Source organism: Canis aureus, chromosome 6 (genome assembly GCF_053574225.1).
Source record: "Canis aureus isolate CA01 chromosome 6, VMU_Caureus_v.1.0, whole genome shotgun sequence".
Classification (NCBI taxonomy): Eukaryota; Metazoa; Chordata; class Mammalia; order Carnivora; family Canidae; genus Canis; species Canis aureus.
In genome coordinates, this window is record NC_135616.1 from 66624590 (window position 1) to 66646311 (window position 21722).

At 41.9% G+C, this 21722-nt stretch overlaps 1 protein-coding gene and 1 pseudogene across 3 annotated transcripts in view; one reads left to right on the plus strand and one right to left on the minus strand.

Moving 5' to 3' along the window:
- The first annotated feature begins 511 nt into the window (after window positions 1–511).
- The window catches only part of STX6 (syntaxin 6), a 53298-nt gene continuing 32087 nt past the window's right edge, over window positions 512–21722 (plus strand). The window contains exon 1 of one of the 3 annotated variants that reach the window (XM_077902068.1): window positions 512–864. In XM_077902068.1, the coding sequence (XP_077758194.1) occupies window positions 830–864 (35 nt within the window). In that variant the 5' untranslated portion in view covers window positions 512–829. The remainder of the gene's footprint in view (window positions 865–21722) is intronic. The other 2 variants (XM_077902067.1, XM_077902069.1) reach the window with 2 other exon arrangements.
- Window positions 6613–6982, minus strand: LOC144315245 (small ribosomal subunit protein uS8 pseudogene; annotated as a pseudogene).

Below are 21722 nucleotides of genomic sequence, written 5' to 3' on the forward strand. Positions count from 1 at the left end.
ATAAGGTATATGAGCGAGCTTTATGGCAAGGGCGAGATGGAATTAATTATAAATCAGTGAGAGTGACAAAACATGAGAGACAACTCTGGGAAACGAACAAGGGGTAGTGGAAGGGGAGGTGGGGGGGTTGGGGTGATGAGTGACGAGGGGGGCACTTGGCGGGATGAGAGCACTGGGTGTTATGCTATATGCTGGCAAATTGAACTCCAATAAAAAAAATAAAGTTATACCATAAAAAAATTATAAATCACATGTCATCAAAATAAAGTGTTAAAAGTGCAGGAAAGGTAAAAGGATAGTACGAATCAGGTCCTAGCGCAGAGCTTGAAACCCTAATTGGCCCCCCCAGTAGGGAGCAGGCAGCAGGGCGGGGCGGGGGCGGGGCCATACCGCGGGACCACGCCCACCCGCCTCAAGCCCCGCCTCCAGGGCTGCGTGACGCGCCGCCCAAGCCCCGCCGACGGGGGGCGGGGCTGGCCCTGGTCACGTGAGCGCGGGTGCGGAAGTGGTGCAGCGGGCGGCGTCTGTGGTTGGCCGCGGCCGCGGGTGCCGGGGGCGGGGTCAAGCCGGCCAGACGCGCCGGGAGGAGCCGGGGGAGGAGGCCGGCGCGGGGCCCGGCGTCAGGTTCGGGGATCCGGTGTGCCGGCCGAGCGAGCGCTGGAGCCGCGGCGGTCCGGTGCGCCCCGGCCTGCGCGCGCAGCTGCTCTGGGTTCCCCGGGCCGAGGCGCCGGCGGCTGCGGCAGGCCGGTGGGGTGGGCGGAGGGAGGCTCGGCGGGCGCGGGCGCCCTGTGCGCGGAGCAGGCGCGAGGCAGCCGGGGGCCGGGACGCCATGTCCATGGAGGACCCCTTCTTTGTGGTGAAAGGGTGAGTGTCCCCGAGGGCTCCGCTGGAGGAAGAGGTGGCGGTGCTGCCCGCCTGCACCTCCCCGCGCGTCGCGCTGGAGGGGGAGGGGAGACAAGTGGCGGCTATAGGGACGGCTTAGCTTGCAGGGCCGTGACCAAGCGTCCAGAGACGTGCCCTCCCCGTCCTACCTGGACTGTGAAACCCGCCGTGCGCCCCGAGCCAAGCCGCTGGGGCAAGGGGACGCCTTTAGGGCTGTGCGCGGAGATGCAACTTGTTTGGGGTTCGAGGGGATCAGCAGCTCTGCAGGCGGCGGGGGAGACAGTCGTCCCAGCCCTCGCTGGGGTTCTAGTGGAGCACGGGGCCCTACTTCGAAGGAGGGAAAACAGCATCTGGGCAGGAAAAGGGAAATGGCCCTCCTGAGCTTTGTAGTTGGCGTTGCTGGGGGGTGAACTCCCATTGTCCATTGAGTTTGGAGCGCCGGCCCCAGAGCGGTGAGACCACAACACGCCCAGAGGCGTCTGAGCACGTTTGCAGGCTGGGCTGCGGGGGAGCAGGGCTCCGGCAGACAACTCAGTTCAGTGGGGGCGTTTGTACTGAGTAATAGGAGGGGAGGGAAGCAGTCGTTCGAACTCGGCGATGATGTTGGAAGGAAAACAACATGAAATCAGCCAAACTAAACTTTCCTCAGCTTTCTATTAGCAACTGGGATTTTCCCACAGTGCTAAAGGAAGTGAGGGCTTTCTTTTTTAACTCCCTGATTTCATCCAGGCTCTTTGACAGGTTTCCCCCATTTCTTATCCAGCCTTTCAGAACAGGACTGCCTTAACTTATTTTTCCTCCCCCCCCCTCCCCCGCCCCCTATGAGCTGTCCTGACTCCATCTTTGATTGCTCGGTTGTTTGGAGATACAAACTTTCTTTGCATTCTGTTATCTTTGGAGCCATTAGGCAAATGCAAAAAAGATGGATTCGCATGCTGTTGTAACTTGTCAGCTTTATGTTTTAAATGTCAGTCATGGAAAAAATCCGAGAACTACGAAGATCCCAGGTACTAATAACCACGAAGTGTCCCTTTGCTTGCAACTAGTTGCTGCTACCTTCCTATTTCTGTAGTGGTAAAAGCTGACCAGTTGTTTGTGTTTTTTTGAGGCTTTTTCTCAGAAAATTTACATGGTTCTGTAGGTGAAGTCCTTTGTTATCCATGATACAATAAAAAAAAAAGCTTCATGACATTTCCCTAAAAGGTTTTTCTCTTCATCCTAAGGTAGATGGGGAAATGCAGAGTCATAGATTGATCAGTAATATGTGGCTCTCTACCTCGAAAATGTGTTGTTAGATTAGTTTAAGGGGTTAGTTTTTGAATGTTAAAGCCGTGTGTCTTTCCCTTGAATGAAAGTTCTTAATGCTTAGGTTGCAAAGATTACCTCTGGCAGTGGAAGCCAGGGATAATCAGAAATTTTTCGTTTGTTTGATTTTTAGTGAAATCTCTGAAAATGCTAAGCTCTGCCATCTTGGTCTTTTTTTCCTGGTGGTATCCAGTTGAGTCTCTCAGTGCTCGCTCACTGATCAGATATCACTGCTGTATTAGAACATTGGCCCGGATTCTTGGTTGACTTTTGTATCCTTTTGGCTCATGTCCTTAAGGTGTCTGAAGGAAGGGATTCACAATACCTTCTGCTGTAAAAGGTAAAGTTAGCCACATGGGTGTGTCCAGACTGTGATAGAATATCTGGGGGACTGTGTACCTCTGTTTATTAAAAGTATTGAAAATGCATCGCAGAATGTGGAAAGATTAAATGCTTAAATTGTGGCCCTTTGCCCAGAAGCTGATGGTTCTGAGAAGCAGCTTACCCCCCAAATTAAGTAGAAATGACAGGTGATAAATTAAGCACTGAAGCGAATCTTACAGGTTAAGTGCCCCGGAAGTTCTGAGAAAAGCAACTCATTAGAAATGGTTAGGATTGGAAAAGCTTTTAGAAGGAGTAATAGGTCTTGAATTAGGTTTTGAAGATAGGTAGAATTGAGATAACTCAGGCCTGTGTCTCATCTGGACTCTTATTAAAAAGAGTCTCTTAATTGGTCTGCCTACTTCTAGTCATCTGCCCTTGATTATATTGGGTTAGTGCTGTCTAAAATATAATATGGGCCATATATGTCATTTTATATTCCCTAGTAGCCAGGTTAAAAAGTAAAAAGAGAGGCACTTGGATGGCCTAGTCGGTGGAGCATGCTACTCGATCTCGGAGGCATGAGTTCAAGCCCCACATTGGGCATAGCGCTCACTTAAAAAAAGTAAAAAGAAACTGGTGAAATTAATTTTAATGTCATCTTTAATGTAGTCAAAATATCTCAGCATGTGGTTAATATAAAGATTATAACGGGATATTTTACTCTTTTGTACTAAATTTTCTAATTTGGAGTGTATTTTACACATATAGCCCATCTCAATTTGGACACTGAATTTTTCATCAGAAATATTTGTTCTATATTTAGAGTTCGTTAAATTTATAGAGTTGAAAATGTAGATTCACATACCCAAACATTCCAAACGTACTTGAAAATTTTCCAGTTACTGAAATGCTTATCAGTTTTTAAGTTGAAATTAATTGAAATTTAAAAGGTAGTTCCTTGGTCACACCAGTGCACTGCAGGCGTTCAGTCATCACATGTGAGGCCCACATTGGGCAGCAGAGGTATAGCTCTTGGGCAGGGGCTCCCTACTTAACATTAGTTAGTGGCTGGCTGTTGCATACAGAATAAAGTCCAAGCACTTCTTGACCACCACGATCCAGCCTTCCAGACCTCCACCCACTCTGCCTACCCACAGCTCAGAGTTCCAGCAAGGTCAGACTGAGTGATTGTGACCACAGTACTGGGTGCTCTTACTCCACATACACTCACTTTGCCTGGTTCACCCACTAAGTTTTGAAGATTCAGTGTAAGCATCTGCCCAGCCTCCAGGAAGTGCTTCCCCTTGGCACTTGTAACACGTTTTTGCACCTCTTCCTCTGGCTGTCTTTCATTATTATATTAGACTCTGAGCTCTGAGGGTTGGGACTGTTTATTTTTCCTGTATTTCCAGCCCAACACCTTGAATATGCAGCATAAATGTTAAATAAATACTCGTGGTGGTGGTGGTGGTGCTGGTGGTTAAGGAGTAGTGATTCATGGGTGGGCACATTGCCAGCAAATGCCCTGAGATGAGCATTGTGTATTAGAAATTATCAAGGAGAGCATCCCAGGTGGTGTAGGAAGTTTATTTAGGGGAAGTAATAATAATAGCTAACATTTAAAGGACGCAACTCTGATGCAGGCATTTTGTGCTAAGTAAGCAGTTTATAAAAATTTTCACTTGATGGGAACAGCTCTGCAATGTGGATACTAGCCACATTTTAGAGATGAGGAACTGAGGGAGCACAGAGGGGTTAAGTTATTGGCCTGGGGTCACACAGCTAATAAGTGGTAGACCCAGGATTCCAATTTGAACTGCCTGATTCTACACGGTTAATACTTCATAGTACAGGTAGAAGAGGGTATAAGGTAGAAGCCATTGGAGATTTTTAAATCTGGGAAAAGGCATGAAATTGGGAGTTTTAGGAATATTGATTTGGTAGTACTGTTGGATGCATCAGTATGAGGGAAAGATTTAAAGGGGGACCAGTTAGCTGTTTTCGTCTGGATCTGCAATTCTTAATGCCTCAATGTTTGAGACTAGTTTTGTGAGGTTTTGACACTATCGATGTCCTGTTCAGAGCAGAGGAGAACACCACCACATGGGACAGCTAAGCTCTTAGGGCACATGTGGCCCTCACCTGGTGTAGACATTCACAGTGGTATTTACACCAGAACTCAGGTCCCTGAAACTCCAGGTGCTACTGAATCACCTCTGGCCTGCCCTTAACTTGTAGCCTCTCTGGTAGATCCTCTCCATGTGTTCTCACTGGGTGAGCTTGATTATTCCCATTGTGTCCGGTACTCCCTGTCTATCTCTGCACATCCAGGTCGCTCTGGCCCTGCTCTCTCACCTCCCTACGAATGCTGGACCAGACCTTCCTTCTCTCAGCTGTCCACTCCTGACTCCGCATTCTCATTCAGTCCCGTGTCCACTTACTTGGTCATCCTATCCTATCAGTGCCATCCCTCGGATATTTCTGGAATCTTCTCTCCCTCTCTAGTTATGGTTCTGCTATCCTAGTTCATGTCCTTGTTCTCTCCCACCTTGATTCCTATAAGCAACTTCTTCAGCAGGCCTTGCATTGCTACCAGATGTGTCCACAGAGACATGATCAGGTCATTTCTCTATTCAGCATCCTTTATTCTAAATACTTATTGAGTGTCTGGTTTTGTTTGCTGGGAGCTAAGGGTACAGCAGTGAACAGACAACATCCCATCCTTATGGAGCTTACATTCTAAGAACAGGAAACAAATACATGCATGATATGTCAGGTGGTGATCAGTTCTGTAAGAATAAAGGTGGGTAATAAGAAATGAAAAGTGGGTTCTGGATGTAATTTTTCTTTTTATCTGACTTTTTATCAGGAGGCAGTGGAGTTTGGTGAAACAACTGATTTTTGGTAATCGGGCTGACCCAACATTGGCATCTCACTTTTCAATTACTTGGTGTAACTTTTGTCAGTTCTCCTGTTTGAACCTATTTGTACAAAATGGCTTAGCAATATACAAAATTGACTTAACAATACCGTTTTATTGGTCATAAGGATTAAATGACTTAATGCGTGTAAATTGCCTAGCAGTTGGGGCATATATTAAAATAAACATTTTCCTTTGAATGTCTTTTGTTTGTTTACATCCAGATAAACTGCCCTTTCTGAGAGGAAAGACCATTTTTGAGTAACATTTAAACATTTAAAATAATGTCAAACTAATATATGCTTATTTTAGAAACTCTAGGAAACAAAAATAAAAAAAGAATAAAAATGTGTTGAAATGCAACCATCCAGAAATAATTTGTTAAAATTTTGATGTATTTTTGTTTTCTTTCTTTCTTTCTTTCTCTTTCTTTCTTTCTTTCTTTCTTTCTTTCTTTCTTTCTTTCTTTCTTTCTTTTCTAGATTTTATTTATTTGTTATTGAGAGACACACAGAGAGAGAGACAGAGACATAGAGGGAGAAGCAGGCTCCATGCAGGAAGCTTGATGTGGGACTCGATCCCGGAACTCCGGGATCACACCCTGAGCCAAAGGTGGATGCTCAACCACTTGGCCACCCAGGCGTCCCTAATCTTTTTCTTTCTATTAATAGTTTTAGGTTATACTTTTCATTAGTTTTTGATCTCTTACTATATATCAGGCACTGTGCTAAGAACCTAATTATCTTTTTTTTTTTTAAGATTTTATTTATTTATTCATGAAAAGCACACAGAGAGAGAGAGGCCGAGACACAGGCAGAGGGAGAAGCAGGCTCCATGCAGGGAGCCTGATGTGGGACTCGATTCTGGGTCTCCAGGATCACACCCCAGGCTGAAGGTGGCACTAAACCTCTGAGCCGCTGGGGCTGCCCCCTAATTATCTTTTTAATCCTTATGAAGTAAGTACTAGTACTACTATCATTTTCCAAATGAAGAAAAAGAAACCGTAAAAACAACAACAACAAAACTTCAGGCTTACAAGCTTATAAGTGGAAAAGCCAGGATTTATATTTGTGTGTATTATTATTGAATAATTATTTTAGAAATTTGGTATAATCTTTTTATCTGTTTTTTTTCCATTGAGGCATTTTATTTGCATGTATGTATTACATCCCTAGATAAAGCTATCCCAGGATTTTCCTTCCTGTGTGTTTTTGTCTTGCTTCTTGATGGTCCATGATATCCGCTGAGGTTGTCAGTACAATGAAACCAAACTGGTAGGATGGGAACAAATTATTCTGCCATTTTTCTAGATCTTTGAGTTGTACATCACATCTAGGGCTGATCACACCTGTTTAACCTGCCTATGAGGTTCACAATAATTTTCCCAGCTCTGTGATCGTCAGTGATTTCAAATTTGCCAATGTAACCATGCTTCATCATCACAGTTAGGAACCAGACAATGACTTTGGAGCATGGCCTAATAAGAACCTGGCGTTTGCCTCTCTTTTCAGCATCGTTAATGCTCTTCAGAGCATCTGCTATGACATTCATGTGCACATTATGGCAGCACAGAAAAATGGCGGAAAGAGGATGGGAGGGCCATCTGTATTTTTCTATATCCTTAAAATGTCTTCAGTGGAGTGGGCTTTTAATGACCTCATTGTATTTTGTCATATAATTGTAATATAAATTACAGCCTAGGACGACAGTTATGATGTTTCTAATTTTTCACAATTACAAGTATAGTGGCAAGGAGAATGAATGCCTGACAGGTCTTTATTGCTGCTTCTGTTTATTTCCATAGCCTGCATCCCTGTAGCAGAATTCCTAATATGGAGCATAAGCACATTTTCAAAGCTTCTGAGGCGTATTACCAGATTGCCCTCCAGAATACACTGCTATCTCCACTCTCTCCCCCACCCCATCCATTTCCCCTGATCTCTTAATAATACTGGGCTCATTTTAAGTAATCTTTACTAATATGTGAGGTGAAAAAAATACCATATTTGAATTCTGTTATTTCCATCTTTGTCTTTAGTAGGGACTCATGCAGTGCTTGTTTGATGAGTGAATCCATTTTGAGTTTTGGGTTCTGTATTTTTCCCTCTCTTGTTGGCAGCCTTTTAGAATTTGCAACTTCTAATCGAACCGGCCAAGAAAACCACAAAATGAAGCATTGGGATATTAGGGTCTGTTGGTACCCAGTGAGCCTCTCCTGTAGGTAAAAGGCATGAATGTTGTGGCTTTTTAATATTTTGTTGTTTTGGAGGCTTTGTATGCCTGAATAAGGATAATTTCCAGGTTCTTGGCTGTGGATCAATGTTGAAATAATGGCATAAGTAAGCAGATGAGCAATATGGTATATATTATGTTGTATTCTCTAACCAATACTTGTCCATATGTGCAGCCTTTTTAACTCTAGATTATGAGTTCCTTGAAGGCAGGCAGCGTGCATTGTATTCACAATGTTGAGAAAACTGTTTATTGGTATAATCAGTGAAAAAGAAGTCTCTTGTTTGCAAGGTAATTTTAGTCTAATAAAATTGAATGTAAGTCAAATCTCACATTCTACTTTTTAAAATCAGAATCAGATGTTTCACGATAAGAACTTTGCAAACATGTGTTACAAATTTATGGCATGTCTAATACTGTATTTGGCTGACATTGTAGTCTCGTGGGACAAGACTATGCAGATACACAGAGTGTAGGTGAAAGACAATATGCATCGTGTGTAAGATTTTAGAGTTGAGATGTTGGAGACTGAAGTAGGGAAAGACCCCTGTGGGAATGTTGGTCAAGGACATTTTAGTGAAGCAAGTATAGGGGCTCATTCTAGCCCTTAGAAGAAATGTCTGCTGTTCATTTGCAGATATGTAGGGACTCTTGGATGGGGAAGCAGCAAGCAGAAGTCTAGAGCCAGGAACCAGAAAAGGGAGGACAGGCAGGAGACCTGCCAACTGACACAGATTTTGTTTTCGTGAGAAATCAGGTTGAATATTAAAGTCGGCCAGTTTGCAGGGGTGAGGGGGCGAGAGAACTTACCCGGTTGAGTTTAAATGTACTCTGTTTCCTATTGTAAGTTCTTAATCAGGAGGCAGTTTTAACTAGCAGTTACTGTTTACTCACCTGTGGGCAAGCAACTGTTAAGGGCTCAAACCGTGATCTTCTAATTCCACAAAGGAGGTAGATTTGTCTGGAGGCTTAGCAAAGATGGGATTGGATAGGTCTTGGTACTGGAAGGCACTTCATAGTCAGGGTCAGAAGCATTTGAGGCAAACAGCCAAGATGTCTGAGCCCCAGTTCTCCTGCTTGTTCAATGAGTGCAGAACTAGATGTTTTGAAAGTTCCTTCCATATCTAAAGTCCAGTGATTGGGCTTAGGTGAGAAGTTTAAGAGGAAGAGTGTCTAGACAAGTTTCAAATCTTGGAAAATAGAGGCACTATTGACTGACAACAGGAAGCTAGAGAAGGAAGCAGTTTTTTTTTTTTTTTTTCTATTTTATCTTTTTTGTTTGAATACTTGCTTTTTTTGTGTGTTATGGTTTGATTTAGTTTTTTTGGTTTTGTTTTTTGTTTTTTCTGTAGGCAGGATAGGATCAGTTTGGTTTTAGGCAAATGGAATGTCTTCTAGGCAACTGAAAATATAGGAGTTAATCCTGTGTGAGTGGCTAGGGTTGATAAAGCAGTTGGGAAATCTTCAGCTGAAAGGGATCTTTTGAACCTGAGTATTGATATGCACCTAGTAGCTATAAAAAGTGCTGAGAAACAGGAGGACCAAGCAGAGGAAGAAGAAAGAGAAAACTGGTAGAAACCAGAAGAACACAATGACACAAAAACAAAGGAAGTGAGAATTTCAAGCAAACAGATACAAAGGCTGTAGTGGCAAGTACATTGAAAGTGAGCATGAGTTCAAGCTCATCGTGACTTTGACCTACCATGCCATCGGTAGTAGAAGTCCTATCCCAGGGGAGTTGTGGAAGCAGCCGCAAATTGAGGTCAAAATTGTATGCAACTGTAGATAACTAAGTAGAGACAGTTTTTACCCCACAAGAGTAATTGCAAAAGGTGTCACAGTGCAGTTGAGTTTGGAAATGACAGTGAGGTCAAGTGAAAGTGTGTGTGTTTCCCCTTAAATACAAAAGATGTGAGTATGGAAATCAAGAAGTCAAGAGCTCCTCCCTTACCTAGCATGAGAGATTGGTAGTGGAGTGAGGTTGGTAGGATATGGGGCCAGTGCAGCGGGAGGGGTGGTGGCGGGGGATATGGTTGCAGAGGCTCACACAGCCTGGGTTTTCCAGGATTCATTACTAGAATGGAAACCATCTGCCTTTCCTAGCCTCTCAGTATATTGATGAAATAGGAACCTCTCTGTAAAGAGTCATGCAGAATGAGCACTGCCCCAGATACTGATATTGTGGCAGATTGTATTTTTCCAAAGGTGACCACCCCAGTATATATCCTGCCCCATTTGCTTTTCTTAAGTTGTGAAACTGGCATTCTTCTATCAAGCTGCAATCCTAGTCCCTTTCCCTGGAACCCGGGTAGACCTTTGTAACTGCCTCACCTGACAGAATGAAGCGGAAATACCACTGCTTGACCCAAAGCTCAAATCCTAGAAGAGAGGCAGTACAGCGTCCACCTGCATCTTTCTGACTCAGGACACAAGGCTGGGGTGTCCAGAGCGAACATGTAAGAAGTCCAGCTATCCCAAAGTGACTGTGCTAGGGAGAGCACGTCAAGAGACATAGACACAGAAGATACTACCAAGGAGCCTATGTTCTTGCAGCCACACTGTGCAGCAGGGACCAGGCATCTCTTCTATATTTGGCATGATTTCCTGACCCACAGAATCCGTGAGCATAATAAATGTTTGTTTTACACCACTGCATTTTGGGGTGCTCGTTATACAACCACGGTAACTGGAACAGATGCCAATTCAGTCTTATCAGCAAGATCAAAGATGAAAGAAATCAGAAGGCTGATGGGGGTTGCAGCTACAGTTATCTGGCAACTTGTTGGCATAACCAAATGCAGATTCTGTGAAACCAAATCTCCCTAATGGCTGAGATACTCCTTTCTCCAACTTTATTGAGAAACTTGGTGAGATCTAGATAAGAAAACTGATTTTTGTGGATATCTAGATGTAATGCCCTCAGCCCTTGAGGTTGGTTGGGATGTTGGGCCCTTCTCCATGGTGGAACAGACTAGAATGTTGTCTGCAAGAGACTTGGCTAGCAATGACAGGGTTAGTGTTTGGCTTGCTTCCGAAACAAACTAGGTTAGTCCTGACAGTGTCAACTTTTTATTTATAATGAGTGGAAGAATCTGATGCTTTAATGACTTCATTTTTGCCCAAATGATACATTCTTCAAAGATGTGGACTATGTTTTCACTTTTGACAGTTGGTTTTGACAGTTCCCTGGGCATTGAGGCAGGCTACAGTGAAGGACCTTCATTCTGGTGTTCATGGAGTTTAATCCGTGAGGATATGACAGCTCCCTTGATTTTGATCAACCATTTGGTGGACAGCAAGGCAGAAGAGCTTCAGCTCTAGCATTTTCTAACACTATGACACTAGTTGCCCATGAACTGTGTAAGACAGAACTGACTTTGGAAACATCTGCAACAGATGGGCAGCAGAAAATCTGTGACTATTGTGGGGACCTTTTCTGGGTTAGGAGCTAAACCCATACTTCCTAGGAAAGTAATTAGCAAGTTTTTGGTGGAATGGGGCCAGACAGGATTCAGAGCTGTTGGTGAGCTGCTCATTATTAACCATGGAGTTTGCTAAGCTAAAGAGCTCCAAAAATTCAAGGTATACCTGGCCCATCATGGAAAGTTCTGGGTGTAAGACTTAAGTCATCCCCTTCACATAGTTGAAAGAAAAATCTCAAATAGGTAAACCAGACTTCACCGAGAAAGAAAGCCGTGTTTTGTGATTTTGACCTTTCTGCAGACTATAGACAAAAGTGGATCTCTGTTGCCTAAGGAGTCAGCAGCTGTAGCCATCTGGTCCGGGTGCTGTGCTCCTCACGGGGTGCTGTGCTCACATGGGCCATGTGTGTGGGGAGTGCCTAACTAGCCACTTTTTTTTTTTTTTTTTTAAACTAGCCACTTTTTAAAGTAGCTACTCCTTTGCCCTTCCTGAGAAAGCAGTCTGAAGAAAACTCAGTGGGCTCTTCTTCCCTTTGTTAAAACCCTCACAAGAGGCGTCTGGGTGGCTCAGTGGCTGTGCATCTGCCTTTGGCTCAGGTCGTGATCCCAGGGTCCTGGGATCGAGTTCCGAATCAGGCTCCCTGTCTCCCTCTACCTATGTTTCTGCCTCTCTCTTGTGTGTCTCTCATGAATAAATAAATAAAATCCTCACAAATCTGAAACATGATACTGTTATATACTCCTCTTCTTTTTTATTTATTTTTTTAAGATTTTATTTATTTATTCAGAGAGACAGAGAGAGAGGCAGAGACACAGGCAGATGGAGAAGCAGGCATCATACAGAGAGCCTGACATGGGACCCGATCCAGGGTCTCCAGGATCACTCCCTGGGCTGCAGGTGGCGCTAAACCGCTGCACCACCTGGGCTGCCCCATACTCCTCTTTTTATTGTTGCTTTCCTCTGTCCTGTTAATTGATCTATCTGGAATGCCTAATGATTGCAGATACTTAGTTTCAGATATTTACAAATGCTTCCTAATTGAGGAAGTTGTATCACTAGAGTTTCACACATTATTAGTTGTGTCTTGTGGCTCTTGAAAGTGATCAGAAATCCCAGGTTCTCACAGTGAGATACCACCTCACACCAGTGAGAATGGTGAAAATGAACAAGACAGGAAACAACAAATGTTGGAAAGGATGTGGAGAAAGGGGAACCCTCTTGCACTGTTGGTGGCAATGTGAACTGGTGCAGCCACTCTGGAAAACTGTGTGGAGGTTCCTCAAAGAGCTAATAATAGAACTGCCCTACGACCCAGCAATTGCACTGCTGAGGATTTACCCCGACAATACAGATGCAGTGAAATGCTGGGACACCTGCACCCCGATGTTTATAGCAGCAATGTCCACAGTAGCCAAACTGTGGAAGGAGCCTCGGTGTCCATCAAAAGATGAATGGATAAAGAAGTTGTGGTCTATATATGCAATGGAATATTACTCAGCCATTAGGAATGATGAATACCCACCATTTGCTTCGACCTGGATAGAACTGGAGGGTATTTAATGCTGAGTGAAGTAAGTCAGTCGGAGAAAGACACACATTATATGGTCTCATTCATTTGGGGAATATAAAAAATAGTGAAAGGGAATAAAGGGGAAATGAGAGAAAATGAGTGGGGAAATATCAGTGAGGGTGACAGATCATGGGAGACTCCTCTAACTCTGGGAAACGAACAAGGGGTGGTGGAAAGGGAGGTGGTTGGGGGGATGGGGTGACTGGACAGGCACTGAGGGGGCCACTTGGTGGGATGAGCACTGGGTGGCATGCTATATGTTGGCATGTCAAACTCCAATAAAAATATACAAAAAAAAATCCCAGGTTCTCGAGAAAATTCTGGTTACCATTAATATTTGGCTTAAAAAAGGATTTGTGACACATGGTGTTTTCTACTCTCCTTTCATGCCTTCTTTTCCAGGCTAGCCCTAAGCTGTAGTGCAGTTGGGAAATGTTTTAACTTTGAGGGACCCCACGAGCTACTTGCTAAAATAGGATTCCTTGACACACTGCAGGTTTGGGCTTTTCTAGATTTGAACCATTGCTGATAGTTCCCACCTTTGTAATTCCTTGAAACATTTGTCTTAGAAATGGAAAATAATAAAGAATGAGTAATTTTTTTTAAAAAAGAAAGTTGCAAAATAATGACTGCTTTGCCTTTCTTATATCTGGGCCACTAACTGAAAACTAAAGATGAAACCTCTTTAGTGGTTTGGGAGATTGGGAGTGGACTAAGCCAGGTCAGTGGCCAAGGCTGTGGGATGTTGAATATTATTCTGGGATTGCTTTGTGGCGTTTTTCTGATTCCTGCCATTTCTTTGATGTCTTCTTCATAACATGCTTGATTTCACTCTGTGCTGTTAGAACTGGACCCATCCATGTGCCACCCTCCCCCTCACATCTGATTATCAGTGTCTTAGGAGTTGTGGTTATGAACTATGAAAGTGTGGTCCTTGGATCTCAAGGGGTTCTCGACCCTTTCACAGAGGAGCCCTTAGCTTAAAACACTTTTCATAATAACTCAGATGTTTACTTTTTCACCGTGCTGACATTTATACCAATGATGCAGAAAGCTGTGGCAGGTAAAACTACCGGTGCCTTAGTCTAGGTCAGGGTAGTGGCACCAAACTGTACTGGTAGTCACTGTGCTCCTCCTTCGCAGTGAAAAAGGGAAAAAAAGTCATATTTCCTTAAAACTGTTCTTCATGGGATGCCTGGGTGGCTCAGCAGTTAAAGCATTTGCCTTTGGTGCAGGGTGTGATCCTGGAGTCCTGGGATCGAGTCCCATATCAGGCTCCCTCCATGGAGCCTGCTTCTCTCTCTGCCTGTGTCTCTGCCTCTCTTTCTCTCTGTGTCTCTCATGAATAAATAAAGTCTTTAAAAAACAAAAACTGGGGCAGCCCAGGTGGCTCAGCAGTTTAGCACCGTCTTCGGCCCAGGTGGTGGTCCTGGAGACCCAGGATTGAGTCCCATGTCAGGCACCCTGCATGAAGCCTGCTTCTCCCTTTGCCTGTGTCTCTACCTCTCTCTGTGTGTCTCTCATGAATAAATAAATGAAATAAAAAAAAAAAAACCCACAAAAACTGTTCTTCATGAAACAGTAAAAATTATTAATCATATCATATCTTGATTCTCAAAGATACTTTCAGTTTTATTAAGTTATAATTTACCTGCAATAAGATTGACCCTAATTTTTAGCGTACAGTTCTTCAAAATTCAACAAATGGATACAGTCGTGCGTAACCACCACCTCCATGAATAACATATAGGACAGATCCATCCCCCCTAAAAGTTTCTCTATGTCCCTCTGTAACCAAACTAACATGAATTTGCTCCTTGGTGAGTCACAGATAAAAACTATACCAGGTGATGTCATGAGCACTAGGTGTTATATACAACTGATGAATCACTGAACTCTACCTCTGAAACTGATGATACACTATATTATATGTTAATGAATTGAATTTAAATAAAATAAAATGAAAAAAAAATATGACACCAGGCAAGTTGTCGCACAGAGGAAACTATTTGCAGCAAATAAGGGGATCACGGGGAATAACTTCCAAAGCTGTGACACCTGGAGCAAGCATGGGTGGGTTCCTTTTATTTAAGATTAGGATGAATGTTTAAAAAGGGAGCCTTGTCATCCTATGTAGAGGTGGGTGGAAGGCCAAGCATGTGCCTTAAGGAAACATGCCCCTGCGTACACTGTATGTTGTGTAAATGAGGCTTGTGCTCCCCCTTGGGTAGAGATTTTAAGTTACAGTGAAGTAAGGGTAGTTGCCGGTTAATCTAGAGGTCCCTCCATGGTCCATCTGTGTGGGCTTGAGTGAGGGGTTATGCTTAAACTGGTCTGGGTGGTCTGGGCTGTGGGGAGGGTCTTGTCAGGTGAGTCACTATTTCTTGAGGGGTGGTAGTTTTCAGTTTTTGGTGATTATGACTAAAGCTACTCTAAGAATTTGCAGGTGGTTGTGTGAACATAAGTTTTTATGTCACCTAGAAGTGAGATTGTTGGGTCATATGGTAAGCATATGTTTAAGAAAGAGCTACATTATTTTCCAAAGTGGCTGTACCATTTTGCATTGCCACTGGAAATGCATGGGAGTTCCACTTAGTCCGCCATCTGGACAGTACTTTGGCATCGTCAGTTGTTTGTTTTAAGCCATTTTAAGTTTGTGGTAGTATCTCATTGTGGATTTAATTTGCATTTTTTCTGATAACTAATGGTAATGAACATCTTGTGTGCTTAGCTGTCACCTGTATGTCATCTTTGGTGAAGCGACTGTTCACATCTTTTGCCCGTTTCCTCCCCCCCCCCATTTCTTAATTGGATTTGTTTTCTTGTTAAGTTTTGAGAGTTTTAAAAAAATTATATTCTAGATAAAAGACACTGATCAGTTATTTAATTCATAAATATTTTCTCCCAGCCTTAATACACATTTTACTATTCTGCATGACAAGATGAGAGTATGCCAAAGCATTTTTGCTATATTGTGAAATAAGATGGCTGTCTCCGAGAAAAGCAATTTGTGATTGAGTTGCTAGCTGAAATAGCTCTTTTTTTTTCTCCACAGATTCTCATTTTTTTTTTAATTTTTTAATTTATTTATGATAGTCACACAGGGAGAGAGAGGCAGAGACATAGGCAGAGGGAGAAGCAGGCTCCATGCACCGGGAGCCTGACGTGGGATTCAATCCTGGGTCTCCAGGATCGCGCCCTGGGCCAAAGGCAGGCGCCAAACCGCTGCGCCACCCAGGGATCCCAGATTCTCATTTTTACTTGAAAGAATGCCTGGCAAACTGGTTATTGAGACTTACATATGTTCTCAAATTTCAACATTATCTAAAAAGTAGTTGAGATATTTTCTCAAAAATGAATAAAGTGATCCTGTCACTTAATGGAAAACAATTGACAATTGTTTCCAATTTTGGCTGGTGATAAAATTAGAACTTTTTTAAAAAATAGAATTTTGGAAAGCTTCTAAGAACTGCTATCATCTTATAGGTTCTCAATAGTTAAGGTTTTTTTTTGGGGGGGGGGCAGAAGTTTATTAAGTAGAGATACAGAGAAAGCTCTCAGAAGTGAGAGGGGTCCCAACAGGGTTGCCCAATAGTTAAGTTTTTCTGATGAGCTTGGTGGAGATATTATATGATTTTGGATATTGTGTAGTGAAAACGGCATTTGCGAGACCTGTGTGATACTGAGTTAACTAATACTTTCCAGATGACCAGACCAGTACATGTGATAAAGTCAAACATGGGTAGGTAAAAGACCCATTCAAAATACCAGGTAGGACAATGGATTATAATGCATGAAGGGTTCAAAAAGTCTCTGATACAGTTTCATGTTCCACATTGCAACTAAGGTGGCGCAGCGGTTTGGCACCTGCCTTTGGCCCAGGGCGGGATCCTGGAGACCCGGGATCGAATCCCACATCAGGCTCCCGGTGCATGGAGCCTGCTTCTCCCTCTGCCTGTGTCTCTGCCTCTCTCTCTCTCTCTCTGTGACTATCATAAATAAATTTAAAAAAATTAAAAAAAAAAAAAAAAAAGAAACTGCCACTTTGTTGAGTTTTGGTATAGCGCCAAAAAGGAATATCCACAATTATCTAAAAAGGCTATTAAAACACTCCTCTGTTTTCCATCTGTCTATATGAGGCTGGATTTCCCTCATATATTTCAACAAAACAGGTCAACAGACTGAACATAGAAGGAGATAATGAGAATCCGCTGTCTTCTGTTAAACCAGATATTAAAGAGATCTGCAAACGTGAAAAACTGTATTTTTTTTGTTTTAGAAATTTGTGTTTTTTGCAAAAACATTAACATGTAGCAGCCTCATTATATTTGATTACTTGATCAATACTTTTTTTTAAATGCCTGTTTGAGTTTCTAATATGGTAAATGGCGATAGATAAGTAGCCCACATCAATCTAAGTTCTTTGGGGTCTTCATTAATTTTGAAGGGTCCAAAGGAGCCCTGAGATCAAACAAAGGTATGGATTGCTACTTAAGAGAATTTAATTCCAGCATCATGGCTGTGTTCTGGTGGTGGAGCATGTGGTATGCCCTGGCCTGAGGCTTCTTTGGTTTAAGGCTTCTAGTTCTCAAAAAGGAATTTATATTTACCTTACAGAATTGCTTATTCTTAAATTTTTCAAGATGAGATATCATTATAGATACCTCTAACTCTCTTCCACTCTTACAAATAAACCAAGTACCTCGTACTATGGGAAGATATGTACCTCTTTCTCCACCAAATCAACCAGAAACCTTACTAGAAAGTAAAAACACTTCATGCTTCCCCTTTTTCTGTTAAATAGTTTCTCATTAGCACTGAAAGTATAAGGCTGAGATGGGAGGAACAATGAGAGGACTCTGCTAACCCACAAACCAGGTGTTGAAGAGACCTCCTGGAGAGATGTCACTGTTGGCCACATAGCTCAATGAGATATTAAGCCTGGCCCAAAAGCTGTATTCTCTATTTAACACTCAACTTTTAGCTCTCATGAGTATTCTTAAACTGAAATATTCTTGTAGGGCACCTTTCTTCATCTTGTTACTGCTTTATCTTTTGGTACTTAAACTGTCAGAGGGAATAGGATGCATGCAGTTTCTGTCTTAAAGCTATAGGCAGCAAACACCTCAAGTGAACACCCAGAACTGGTTTAGAAATCATTGAAGGATCAAAGCAGATCTCTTAGTTTAGGTGCATGAAGATTATCTTTGTACACAAGAGACCATATGGTTACAAAATGATTCCTTTTTGGCTTTTATATGCAGTAGTATTCAATTATAACATTTAAATTGTGGCTATAGACCCATTGTTAGAAGGCCAGATTTTTTTTTTCTTTTCTGTGTCTATCTTTATTAGCTTTTTCAAAAAGTTACAGTGTCATTCTCACTACGCCAATATAGAATGCTACCTCAAGAGTGGTTGGTCTTTTTTTTTTTTTTTTAATCTCACTTTTATTTATTTCTTTTTCCGAGTTTTAATTTAAATTTCAGTTAATCTACAGTATAATACTAGTTTTAGGTATAGAATTGAATGATTCAACACTTCTATACATCACTGGGTGCTCATCAGGACAAGTGTCCTTCATCCCATCACCTGTTCAACCCAAATCTCTCCTCCCCCATCTCCCCACTGGTAACCATCAGTGTGTTCTCTACAGTTAAGAGTCTGCTTCTTGGTTTTCCTCTCTTCCCCATCAACCCATGTTCCTTTTTTTTGTTTCTTAAATTCCACATATGAATGAAATCATATAGTATTTGTCTTTTTCTAACTTTGCTTAGCGTAACACTCTCTAGCTCCATTCAAGTCAAATGACAGATTTCATTCTTTTTATGGTTGAGTAATATTCCTCTGTATGTGTATCTGTGTATCTTCTTTATCCATTCATCAGTTGATGGACACTTGGGCTTTTTCCATAATTTGGATATTGTTGATAATGCTGCTATAAAACATCAGGGTGCATGTAACCCTTCAAATTAGTATTTTTGTATCCTTTGGGTAAATACCTAGTAGTGTAATTGCTGGATTTTAGGGTAGTTGTATTTTTAACTTTTTTGAGGAACCTCCATACTGTTTCCAGATTGGCTGCACCAGTTTGCATTCCTGCCAACAGAGGATGAGGGTTCCCCTTTCTCCACATCCTCACCAACATCTATTGTTTCCTGTGTTGTTAATTTTAGCCATTTTGGCTGGTGTGAGGTGATATCTCCTTGTAATTTTGAGGTGTTTTCTTGATGATGAGTGATGTTGAGCATCTTTTCATGTGTCTGTTGGCCATCTGTATGTCTTCTCTGGAAAATGTCTATTCATGTCTTCTGCCCATTTCTTAACGGGATTATTTGTTTTTTGGGTATTGAGTTTGTTCTTTATAGATTTTGGATACTAACCCTTTATCAGATATGTCACTTGCAAATATCTCCTCCCATTCTGAAGGTTGCTTTTTAGTTTTGTTAATTGTTTCCTTAGCTTTGCAGAAGCTTTTTATTTTGATAAAGTCCCAGTAGTTTGTTTTTGCTTCTCTTGCCTCAGGAGACATACCTAGTAAGAAGTTGCTATGGCCAATATCAAAGAGGTTGCTGCCTGTGTTCTCTAGGATTATGATGATTTTCTCTCTCACATTTAGGTCTTTTACTCATCTTGAATTTGTTTTTGTGTATAGTGTAAGAAAGTGGCCCAGTTTCATTCTTCTGCATGTTGCTGTCCAGTTTTCCCAACACCATTTGTGGAAGAGACTGTCTTTTTTCCCATTGGATATTCTTTCCTGCTTTGTCAGAGATTAGTTGACCATATACTTGTGGGTCCATTCTGGGTTTTCTATTCTGTTCCATTGATCTCTGTATCTATTTTTGTGCCAGTATCATATTTTTTCTGTTGATAGCTACAGCTTTGTAATATAGCTTGAAGTCCAGAATTGTGAGGCCTCTGGCTTTGTTTTTCTTTTTTCTTTTAAAGATTTTACTTATTTATTCATGAGGGTCACAGAGAGAGGCAGAGACTTAGGCAGAGGGAGAAGCAGGCTCCCTATAGGGAGCCCTATGTGTGTGTGTGGTGGGGGGGTTGGGGGGGGGAATTGATCCCAGGACCCCGGCCTGGATCACTTGAGACAAAGGCAGATACTCAAGGACTGAGCAACACCCAGGTGCCCCTGTTTTGCTTTTTCAAGATTGCTTTGGCTATGTGGGCTCTTTTGTGGTTCCATATACATTTTAGGATTGTTTGTTCTATCTGAAAAATACTGTTGGTAGTTTGTTAGGGATACCACTTAATGTGTAGGTTGCTTTGGGTAGTATAGACATTTTGGCAATATTTGTTCTCCCAAGCCTTGAGAATGGAAATGGAGAAAATTTTTAAAGCCTTGTGGCTATATCTAATTTGAAAGCATTCTCAATCATACCATTTAATGGCCTAGTTTAATTTTTCTAAGCCAGAAACACACTCATTTGCTATATGTATGTTGTATACCTATATATGTTTAAAGCTATAATATTAGAAAATCTTCTAGTGAGATTTTGGATTTAAAAATGTCTCAGATTAAAGACAAGCTGCTGAATGGGAAAAAATATTTACAAATGACATATCTGATAAAGGGTTAGTGTCCAAAATATATAAAAGATTGATACAGCTCAACACCCCCCAAAAACCAATTAAAAATGAGCAGAAGACATGAGCAGGCGTTTCTCCAAAGAAGACATATGGATGGCCAAGGGACACATGAAAAGATGTTCAACATCACTCATCATCAGGGAAATGCAAATCAAAACTACAATGAGATATTACCTCACACCTGTCAGAATGGCTAAAACCAAAAACGCAAGAAACAAGTGTTAGCGAGGATGCAAAGAAATATGAACCCTCATGCACTGCTGGTGGGAGTGCAAATTGGTGTAGCCACTGTGGAAAACAGTATAGCAGTTCCTCAAAAATAGGACTACCCAACCACCCAGGAATTGCACTACTAGATATTTACTAAAAAAATACAAATACAGTAATTTAAAGGGTTACATGTACCCTTATGTTTATTGTAGCATTATTTACAATAACCAAGATACAGAAGCAGCCCAAGTATCCATTGATAGATGAATGGGTAAAGAAGATGTGGTGTGTATATACACATACACACACACACACACACACACACACACAATGAAACATGATGTAGCCAAAAAAGAAATGAAATCTTGCCATTTGGAGAACAACATGGATAGAGCTAGAGGATATAATGCTAAGTGAAATAAGTCAGTGAGAGAAAGACAAATACCATACGATTTCACTCATATGTGGAATTTACGAAACAAATGGGCAGCAGAGAAAAAGACAAATCAAGAAACAGACTCATTGACTATGGAGAACAAACTGATGGTCACCAGAGGGGAGGTAGATGGGGGGATGGGTGAAAAAGGTGATGGGGATTAGGAGTATACTTACCATGATGAGCACGGAGTAATGTATGAAATTTTTGAATCACTGTATTGTATACCTGAAACTCACCTAATACTGTATGTTAACTATACTGGAATTAAAAAAAAATTAAGTCTCAGATTAAAATACTTCCCTTCTGATAAAGAAGATGTGCTTTATGTATACAATGGAATATTACTCAGCCATTAGAAATGACAAATACCCACCATTTGCTTCGATGTGGATGGAACTGGAGGGTATTATGCTGAGTGAAATAAGTCAATCAGAGAAGGACAAACATTATATGGTCTCATTTATTTGAATATAAATAATAGTGAAAGGGAATAGAGGGGAAGGGAGAAGAAATGGGTAGGAAATATCAGAAAGGGAGACAGAATATGGAAGACTCCTAACTCTGGGAAACGAACTAGGAGTGGTGGAAGGGGAGGAGGGCGGGAGGTGGGGGTGACTGGGTGGCGGGCACTGAGGGGGGCACTTGACAGGATGAGCACTGGGTGTTATTCTGTATGTTGGCAAATTGAACACCAATAAAAAATAAATTTATTATTAAAAAATAATAATAAAATAAAATACTTCCCTTCTGAAAGACTAGCTACGTAAGTAACCCTTCTTCTACCCTTTTCACCCACACCACCCCTCGCTCCCCAAGAA